Source organism: Ruditapes philippinarum, unplaced genomic scaffold, assembly GCF_026571515.1.
Source record: "Ruditapes philippinarum isolate M1 unplaced genomic scaffold, ASM2657151v2 ctg6008_1_1_1_1, whole genome shotgun sequence".
NCBI lineage: Eukaryota > Metazoa > Mollusca > Bivalvia > Venerida > Veneridae > Ruditapes > Ruditapes philippinarum.
In genome coordinates this window covers 6,164-16,971 of record NW_026863130.1, presented here as the reverse complement: position 1 = coordinate 16,971, position 10,808 = coordinate 6,164, and the positions used below count along the sequence as shown (strand labels likewise).

Here is a 10,808-nt window from a genome sequence, read left to right as displayed (position 1 = left end):
TACTTATGCACCTTGGGGTTTGCTTGTAGATTTATTCAGCATTTGTAAAGTTCTTGCTTTTTATTTAGTAAAAGATTTTTAGTTTTCAACTTGTGGCACATCTAGTCAAAATCTTTTTGACTTAGAGTCATAAGATTGCCTTAGTGACTTCTATACTGTTCACAATGCAACACATCTGACTCGCTGAGTGCTAGTTTTTTCAAACAACTGAAATGCAATTTGTTAAGGTTTCAATTTATTTGGGAAGATTTTGATTGTGTAATTATGCAAATACTCATCTTGTCTGAAACTGTTCAGACATGTCCCAATGTGGCCAAATTAATATCTATACTTACATGTATGTGAGAACCATTTCTAACAACGAATCTCGGATGACCAATCTGTGGCCAACATGGCTCTCTAGTAATAGTAGCAATGCCTTCATTGTAAGTCAATGTTCATGTTCCCTTAACTGGGGCCAGCAAAGTTCATGTTCCCTTAACTGGGGCCGGCTTTCCAGGCATACAAGTGTTTGTGTTCAGTCATAGTTAATGTTGGTTTTCCTTGGTTTCATACAAATTGTAGTTAAAAATATTTCTTTTTTTCTAGAAATCAAGATGGCACATGAGATACATTTAAAGAACAAAAAATACCGGCAGTGGGTTAAGGCTGGCCTAGGCTTGGGTTATCTTAAAGAGGGACTTGCGCCATTTTGTGATGACATAGGAAGACAGCAGCACAACTATATTATAAACCAAATACAACAAACAAAGACTCCTCAACCAAATGTACCGTGTGGAGTCTGTCAGATAACAACTCTCCAGCCAGACCATGTTCGAGTCTCAAAAGGGATATGTCCCCTCAAGCAAGATAAATGTAACTGTTGCTTTCCAAATAATAAGAAACCATGTCCAAACAATGTATGTGGTGCCATCTATGACAGCATTATACAGAATCATGCGTCAATACCACCGGCACCTTTTTGGAAAAACAGTGATGTCCAACAGTGGTCAACAGACCTGTGGAGTATTAGTAAATGTTTTATTAATGCTCCTGGGTACAAGGACAAACCATCAGCAGTCGATACCGACTGCACAGGGTTGCTTCATGTTATCATAAATAACACATATTTTCATAGTCATATTGGATGCAATATTACAGGACCAAACAATCTTTTTTCAAAGGTAATACATTTGTACCAGGAATGTCCGGAAAGTTCATATCCTTTTTCATTTTTTTTGAAAAAGGCGACATATAGGGGTTACTTTTGTTCGGTGCTGTCGGCGGCAGCGTCGGTCCCTAAGGCTTGTCTGGAGCATAACTCAGTCACTATAAGTCGGATTTACTCCAAACTTGGTATGCATGCTTCTTTCAATGACTCAAAGTGCAGTGCACAAGAATCTCTACCCTCGGCTCCACATCTTAATTTTTGAGTAATTGCCCTTTGTTTATTTTCATACTTTATTTTTGTCCGGGCCATTTATCTTAAACAATAAAAGCTATGGACTTAATGAATCTTCATAGGATGATAAATCTCATTAAGAAGAAGTGCAATACACAAGAACCGGTACTCTGCACTTCTTATTTTTTGAGTTATTGTCCTTTGTTAATTTTCATACTTTATTATTGTCCGGGCCATTCCTCCTAAACTAATTATAAGCTATGGACTTAAAACTTCATAGGATGATAGATATTACAGTGCTCTGTCTTGAATTTGGCGTCATTTTTGCAGCACAAAACTTACACACCTTCATTGCCTATAATTGTCGTTAACAAGCTGTTTATTTGTGTATGACATCATAATTTTCACTAAATATCGTGTAATAGTATCCTTTGATGTCACAAAATTGAAACGAGAGGTTGCGTTAAAATTAAAACTTTAGCAACTTATTATTTGAGTAGCTATCCTCATGAAATCAAAGTGCTCAGTAATTTGTCGATCATGTTGCCATGGTGATTGGCGCTTTGCAAAAATTGCTTTTATCATGTTTTTTAATTCATAAGTATGTAGCAGAATAAATACTTAAACAAAATATTCAATCATGACATATTGATATGACTGTTTATAATATTTTTATAGTCTTGTCTATGAACTTTCCGGACAACCCTCGTATACAGTATGTTTATTTTTAATTTTGTAGAATATTATACTGTATGATTTAGTCTGTTTATTATAAGTATAAAAGTATAAGAGATTATAGTTACTTTTTTGCAGTTATTGGTTAACTTTTCTTTAATTTTTATAGGGATTAACCTATTACCGCACTAAGGTGAAATTATGCTATATAACTATGAGGCTAATGCAGTTTTTTTTTTGCCAGAGAAACAGTTTGCAACAAATGAATAATGATTCAAAATTGTTATGCATAAAATTGTATTCACAAATTGTGATTGAAGTATTTTAAAGTAACTCTTTTAACGGTTTTAATTCTCAACTTAAGAATTGTGTTTAGTCTCATTGCTGAACACTGTATTTATGTGAATGTTGTATTATTTGTTTTCTGTATATTAGGTACGGCAGTATCGAAATGAGATTTTTCACTCAAGCAATATGGAGTTAGAGGAGAGTAAGGCTAATTGTTATATTGATGACATGATAGCTGTTCTACAAGATGGTAAGGAGCTTGTACATCGACAAGATGCACAACAAGCTGTTGTGAAACTCCAAGATGTGAGTGTATATAATAAACTTATCATATCAGTATGAAATCTTTATAAATTTCTGTTATAAAAATGTAAGATAAGCTCACCTCTAAATTCAGGATAAATTTAGGGAAATTAGAAACAGAAAAAATTTGTAAAGTTTGATAAATAAGAGACATTTACAACACAGTCTGAAAGCTGGTTTTGAAAATCCATAGGATAAGAAGTTAAAGCAAAGGAACAGTTAAGATAAATATGCAAAAAAAAGATCCCAACTTATACAGTTTGTCACATAGAAGATTAAAATGATACTGTAAATCACAAAGCTGTATTTTGTCTATATAAAATGTAACAAAACTGATTCTTTTTCATCAGTTGAAGAAGAAAAATTTCATTATTACCACTGAAGGCTTTGAAGATATCCTGAGAGAAATCAAAGACGAAATGTCAAAAGTTCTAAAATCAACAGAAAATTCTGCAACTAAAGATGAATATGATGATCTGAAGAAGAAGCTAATAGAACTTGAAACCAAAATGTCTGACGAACAGAAGGGAAAACTGGAAAATGAAAAAGAACTTGCAGAACTAAAGAAAACAATTACTGACCTGAAGAAGAAGCTATTAGAACTTGAAACCAAAATGTCCAAAGTAAACGACGAAAATCTTGAGAATGCAGAATTGAAAAAGAAACTTGGAGTCTTGGAGACTCTTGTTTCAGAACAGAAAGAGGTAAAACAAATTTCCTTCTGTTTGTTAACTAAATGATGTATGTTACACCTGTATTTGCATCTTTGCATTAAAGAAGATAAAGATAGTATGTTAATTGTAAAGAATAAACTTTATAATTTAAGTTCTTGTGGCAAAAGTATTAAATCTTAGTATCTAGCCAATTAACTGGAAAGGCAACCAGATTCATCCCATGTACAATGGGTATGAAGTGTATATAGCTAATAATATCTGCTGCAAAAAATATTGTTTGAATTTTTATTTAACATAACATCATTCTTAAAAGGTTTAATGTAAGCTGTGCAGGCTTATGGTGAAGGTCACACTTAAAGGTTAAATGTTAGATATGCTTGCTCATGGTGAAGGTCACACTTAAAGGTTAAATGTTAGATATGCTTGCTCATGGTGAAGGTCACACTTAAAGGTTAAATGTAAGCTGTGAATATCACACTTAAAGAGTAAACGTTCTTGCTTATGGTGAAGGTCAGCTTAAAGGTTAAATAATAGCTGGGTTTCCTTATGGTGAAAGTCACACTTACAAGGTAAATCAGATAGAAATGCTTGCTCATGGTGAAGATCACTCTTAAAAGTTAAATGTAAGCTGTACTTGCTCATGTTGAAGGTCACACTTAAAGGTTAAATGTAAGCTCTATTGGCTCATGTTGAAGGTCACACTTAAAGGTTAAATGTAAGCTGTGCTTACTCATGTTGAAGGTCACACTTAAAGGTTAAATGTAAGCTCTATTGGCTCATGTTGAAGATCACACTTAAAGGTTAAATGTAAGCTCTATTGGCTCATGTTGAAGGTCACACTTAAAGGTTAAATGTAAGCTGTGCTGACTCATGTTGAAGGTCACACTTAAAGGTTAAATGTAAGCTCTATTGGCTCATGTTGAAGGTCACACTTAAAGGTTAAATGTAAGCTGTGCTTTCTCATGTTGAAGATCACACTTAAAGGTTAAATTTATCCTGCTACTGTCTATATCATCAGCTAGATAAAGCCTTGCCGGATATACTTATCTATCTCCAGTCATTACGTCACATGATGACGTCACATGTTTAGCAGCGAAACAAAACTGCATATAGATGCTTTTTTATCGGGGAAAAAGAAGAATGAAACCATTTAATTATTCTAAAAAGTGATTAAAAAGCAGGATAAATCAAATACATGGTTGATGTCGGGATGGAGAAGGTTTATCCGGTTCGCTGCGAAAGTGAATCTTGGCTTGCTAAAGTTCGCCAAGATACACTTTCTCGCTCACTGGATAAGCCTTCTGCATCCCGACATCAATCATGTATTTTCTATGTAAACTCTAAAGGCTCATGTTGAAGATCACACTTAAAGATTAAATACTAGAATATATATCATGTCTGCTATGTTAATTCTTACCCATTGAAGGATTTTTGTGTCGCCTCTACGGAGTAGTGGAGACATATAGGGATCACTTCTCCGTTGTCCGTCTGTCTGTCCGTCTGTCTGTCTGTCTGTCTGTCCGTCCGTCTGTCCGTCCGTCCGTCACAAAACTTGTCCGGACTACTGCTCATAAACTACTGGTGCAATTTCATCCAAACTTTACAGGAATGATCAGTACCAAGTCTAGTTGTGCATATTGTCAGCATTTTCCGGTTCAGTGATTTTTGTCAGAGTTATGGCCCTTTAATAATTTTTATTTTTAAAGTTTGTCCGGACAACTTCTCTTATACCACTAATGCAATTTCAATGAAACTTTACAGGATTGATCTGTAGCTCAAGTCCTTGCGCATATTGCACGGGTTTTCCGGTTGAATGATTTTTGGCCGAGTTATGGCCCTTTGACAAAAAGGTGTTTTTTTCTGTGTGTTGCCAGATACACAAAAGCTTGTCCGGACTACTCCTCATAAACTACAGGTGCAATTTCATGCAAACTTTACAGGAATGATCAGTACCAAGTCTAGTTGTGCATATTGTCAGCATTTTCCGGTTCAATGATTTTTGTCAGAGTTATGGCCCTTTAATAATTTTTAATTTTAAAGTTTGTCCGGACTACTTCTCTTATACCACTAATGCAATTTCAATGAAACTTTACAGGATTGATCTGTAGCTCAAGTCCTTGGGCATATTGCATGGGTTTTCCGGTTGAATGATTTTTGGCCGAGTTATGGCCCTTTGATAAAAAGGTCTTTTTTTCTGTGTGTTGCCAGATACGCAAAAGCTTGTCCGGACTACTCCTCATAAATTACTGGTGCAATTTTATCCAAACTTTACAGGAATGATCAGTACCAAGTCTAGTTGTGCACTGTCCATCTGTCTGTCTGTCTGTCTGTCTGTCTGTCACAAAATTTGTCCCAACATGAAATTGGCCATCATGAGGCGACACATGTGATTACTGATCGCTCTTGTCTTCAATCTTTGATCAGTTTATACAATTCAGCACTGAGAAGCGTTGACATGTTATAGAATAAGGTATAGAACTATGAACTTTGATTATCATGTTGATAATTCGGCTTTAAATCTGTACCACTTAGGAACACAATCTGAGTGTTTAAACAAAATTATTCTTTCTCACCTGATGGCCTACTTAGCATAAGTGATTAAATGGGGCAATTATGGTGGTTATTATGCTAATGTATATAGTTACATGTACAAAATCAAGTACATACTCTTATGAATTTATATTTACATCTTAATTATATATTGTTGATTATTTTTGTACTATAATAATTTTTGAGTAAAGAAGATGATTTGTTTTTGTAGGAGATGGCAAATATTAAGACAGAAACTTCCTCAGGTCAAAGTCAGGCAGAGTATGATCAAGCCAAGTTAGGTGAGTTAATATTTGTTTTGATGGTGTACATACAAGTGTTATGATAGTGCCATCAATATAAAACCAAAAAAAAGCAAGGCAATGTGCTGAACCAATGCCACTGCCTTACCAGGTTAAGGTCACCCTTGGTCTATAAGTGTATTTTTACCCTTTTAAGATCTTGTCTTGAGATAATCTTGTTATGTTTAAATTATTTGTAAGTTTTGCTGATTTTATTGATTGCTCAATAAATTTCAGGTTGTCGTACTCAATTGATAGAACATTATCGCAGTGATGTACTTAAAGTATCAGCAATACCTTTACAACCAGATGAGGAAAATTATAACTTCAGTGACGTTTATATAAGACCCACTATAACAAACAAGATAGAAAAGAACAGAGGGGAGTCTGAGGAAAATGAAATACAGTCCATGTCAGAGATTTTCACAAAGAATGGGGATCCACAGAAATTTATTTACGTTGTTGGAGATGCAGGGTCTGGTAAGAGTAGTTTCTGTAAATATTTGATCAACTGTTGGTGTATGGCACACAGTGATGGACACAATGACGATGATGAATTTGATGGAGTCAAGGAAATGAAGAAATTTGATTTCATGTTTTATATTTCTCTTAGACATAACATTAAGATCCGAAGTGTCAAAGAAATGCTTGAAATGCGATATGATAAGATAAAAAATTTAAGTAAAATTCTGGAAAATGATTCTGAAAAGATAATTATTTTGCTTGATGGTTTAGATGAATGGTCTTTTGACAGTGAGACTAGGAATGAGTTCCAGGCAGGCCTTCCTGAACGTGACTTTACAAAGAAATACACAATTGTTACTACATCACGGCCATGGAAAATTCACAGTTTGAGAGTAAGTAATAGAGAGATTCATCAATTATTGAAATTAAAAGGGTTTGATGAAACACATGAAAAAGAAATGATTGAGAAAACAATAACAGCATTGAACGAATCATTAGATCCAAGTGTGTGTGAAAAAGAGCTTGGGATACCGTCTGTGGTTGGCCTGAAACAGGTACCAATTATGCTGCAGCAATTAATATGTCTATGGTGTGATGGTAAACTAGATAAAACATCAAGGTGTGCTATTTATACTGGTATGTTAGAACTTTATTTCACCTGGAATATCAATAAAACTTTATGCAATAATACAGAATGTATGGAAAGTTCTCAGAATGTTGAACTCCCTCAGTATTTAACAGATGTAGAGATATGTAGATTAAATAGTAATCTTATATATGGTGTGTCACGCTTGGCTTATCAGACACTGTTCAATTATCCAAAGGATAAGTCCTTAACATTTGACAAATCTGTTTTTGATGATTTGAAAATATCACATGAAGTGCGTGAAAATTGTCTGAAACTGGGGATTTTGACAGAAGAAAAATGTCCTTCTCTATCTGTATCCAAGCCTAAAAGCTCATTGTTCTCTTTCATTCACAAATCAATGCAAGAATTTCTGGCTGCAGTGAACATTGGTATCAATTTTAAGATAAGAATAAGTTTGTCAGATAGTACACAAACAGAAAATGTTGATTTGCAAAGCCAGTGCATTCAGTTTGTTAATGAGGCTTTTCAGAAATGTTCAACAGTAAATGACATATTAGAGCAGTCAAATGTTGTCATAATGCTATGTGGTCTTGAACCTAGATTAGCAACACATGTTTCAAAATACATATATGATACTGTGTCAAAAGACTCTCGTGTTCAGGAATACAGGAGAACAATAAATAGGAAGTGGGATATGAATCATTGTTGTATTACTGATATTCAAAAGCTTATGTTTGAGTCGATGGAAGAATTAAATGCAACTTGTAGTATAGGAAGTAATACTGTAATTTATATAGGAGATATTGCCATGGATAGTCGGAATCAGTATTGTGATATTGTTTGTACAGGTATTGATCAGAAACAAATTGCTCCTGATTCTGTTCTGTCTATTTATGTAGATGACATCTACACAGAAAATGTTAAATTTACAAAATATTTACCAATGTTTCATCATCTTGAAAAAATTGCAATAATATATGAAACTGAATTACAAAGGTTTTTAAGAACACAAAGTGATAGTACACCGAGAAATAAACAGATGATTGATGAGGTAGACAATTTTGTTTCTGAGACAATTAAAGTAAACACTTTAACATTAAAATCCCTGATGCTTGAAGGTACCAATTACACCGACAAGCAGTGTTACCCTGTGTATAAAAATGCTGTAAGTTATCTACCTAGTATGATCAATCTTGTAGCAATAAGTATGAGTTTTATAACAATAAGTCATGATGATACAGCTACATTCTGTAATTTTCTTGAGAGAACCAGTCATCTTGAACAAATACATCTTGAGAATTTTGAATGTGTGTGTATAAAGCAGCATGATGTAAATTTATCAAAACATCAAAAACTTCAGTACCTTGATTTATGTAAGACTGTTAGTGTGATAGATGCTGATACTACAAGCCTTGAAATATTTATATTTGATAAATTGAAAATTAGTAATTATGATAAAATATTTGATATTATAAGAAAATCTAACAAATTAAAAAAGCTTGTATTGCAAGGAGATTATAGCAATGAATCTCAATTATATCATACCAACATAACAAAGAGACTAGTTACAGTATTACCATTGTTACACAATCTCAGTAAGCTTGACTTATATTGGTGTAGGTTTACTGACAATATAATACAGTTACCTTTAGAGATGAAGAGTTTAAAGCGCATTAGGCTTAGTAATGTCATAATGAGTTTGACAACATGGCAGAAGTTTGTTGATAGTCTTCCTATGTTTCCTCATACTGTAGATGTGTTTGTAGGTCAAGGTTATATAACAGGAGATGGTGAGGAGTTTGATGTTGATCGGTCAATATGGATATTACAAGAACTTAACGGAGGTAAGGGAAGGGATGCTGAACAATATGTAAAAGATAAGGATGAGTTATTTCATGTTAAAGATGATGATTTTTGGTTTGAATTTTCAACAAAAAAGGGATAAAGTATCCAAGTACATGTTGTTAACATAGCAACTAAATTATTGCATGTTAAAAGAGATGATAAATGTGTTGTTGTTGTTGTTGTTTTTCTAAATGTTTTGAAATTTTAACATAGAAGAGACATTCAAATTTTCAATAAAAAAGTGATGAATTATCCATGTAGTTACAAATTGTTTGAAATTAAAGTTGTTGTTGTTGTTTCTTTTTTCATTTTCAACAGAAAAATAATGTTTAAATTTTTAACATAGTGAGAGAGAATACATGCGGTTAACAAAGTGTTTAATCTTACTTATTTAATTTTAAAATTTGTTTCTTTATAGTTTCATCAAAAAATGTGATACTAAAAACAAGTAATTAATATCTTGTTGTAAAGCAACATGATAAATATAATGCATTATGATAACAATCACCAAAAAACAGTTCATTAAATATTGATTTCTGGTCATGTTACAAAAGTATTTATAATATTGAAATTGAAGAAAATAATATTCAAATTGTGTTTATAAATAAATAAATGAATTAAATGCAGTGAAATATAATAGATATATTGATCTTAATAAGGGTAAAGCTTAAGGGCTCACCCGGCAGCCATGTATTATGAACTCAATTATTATCATATGTTTATGTTAATATAATGGTATCATTAAGATTAAAGTTTAGGTGTTTTTTGAAATTTCATGGAAAAGGTCTAGATTTACTTAGCTGATTACAATTTTTGAGTATTACTTATTAATTAATTGTTAATGATTATTAATAGTTGTATTGCTTACCGGCTGATGAAACTTTTTATCACGGTTTTTATACCATGTAAACATATGTGACACATATTTGTAATCATGAACTGTTGATTGAATGTATCCTGTTCATATGTTATTAAATGTTTATGTCTATAAGAATTTATACATGCTTGTGTAACTATACATACATTTTAAACAGTTGTATCTGTTCGATTTAAAAGCCCATTAAGCCTTAAAAAATGCAATCACTTTCATTTTACAAAAGCTTTTATCTTTGTGTCTAAAATATTACTCATTGGCCATATATGTGAGCCATCTTTTGTTGCTGTTTTTTTTTTTTAAAGCATTTTACCAACTAGTACAGTTATGATAAATAAGTATTTTATGTGGAAGTAAAATAAGCATTTTGTTTACATTTTTAGCTCGACTTTTCTATGAAAAGGGGAGCTATCCTACTCGCCCCGGCGTCGGCGTCGGCGTCGGCGTCACACCTTGGTTAAGTTTTTCGTACCACCCCACTTTATTTCAGAAGTATTACAAGTATGGCTTTGAAACTTACCATACTTGTTCACCATCATAACCTCCATCTACAGACAAGAGTACATAACTCTGTCAAGGTTTTTGACAGAATTATGGCCCTTTTTTGACTTAGAAAGTGTATTGAGCTTGGTTAAGTTTTTTGTACCACCTCACTTTATTTCAAAACCATTGGAGGTATTGCTTTGAAACTGACCATACTTGTTTACCATCACGACCTTCATCAACAGACAGAGAACATAACTCTGTCAAGGTTTTTGACAGAATTATGCCCCTTTTTGACTTAGAAAATACATTGAATATGGGTAAAATCCACTTATTGCCTTAACCCTTTGAGATATTGCTTTGAAACTTTTAATGCTATTTCACATCATTACCCCCATCT

General features: G+C 33.1%; 1 protein-coding gene across 1 annotated transcript; it reads left to right on the top strand.

Annotated features, from left to right (window-relative positions):
* Positions 1 to 352: 352 nt before the first annotated feature.
* LOC132721222 (uncharacterized) lies at positions 353 to 10,258 on the top strand. The gene is made up of 5 exons (XM_060705486.1): positions 353 to 1,163; positions 2,492 to 2,650; positions 2,998 to 3,351; positions 6,083 to 6,152; positions 6,390 to 10,258. The coding sequence occupies exons 1-5, from the start codon at positions 531 to 533 to the stop codon at positions 9,149 to 9,151; spliced, it is 3,978 nt and encodes a 1,325-aa protein (XP_060561469.1). The 5' UTR covers positions 353 to 530; the 3' UTR covers positions 9,152 to 10,258.
* The last annotated feature ends 550 nt before the right edge of the window (positions 10,259 to 10,808 follow it).

What these genes read in the sequence shown, in the direction of transcription:
- LOC132721222 (XM_060705486.1), top strand. Translation starts at nt 531, where the DNA reads ATGTTGGTTTTCCTTGGTTTCATACAAATTGTAGTTAAAAATATTTCT. An exon ending in CTGTTGTGAAACTCCAAGAT is followed by an intron (nt 2,651 to 2,997) that starts GTGAGTGTATAT and finishes CTTTTTCATCAG; the next exon opens with TTGAAGAAGAAAAATTTCAT. An exon ending in TTGTTTCAGAACAGAAAGAG is followed by an intron (nt 3,352 to 6,082) that starts GTAAAACAAATT and finishes TTGTTTTTGTAG; the next exon opens with GAGATGGCAAATATTAAGAC.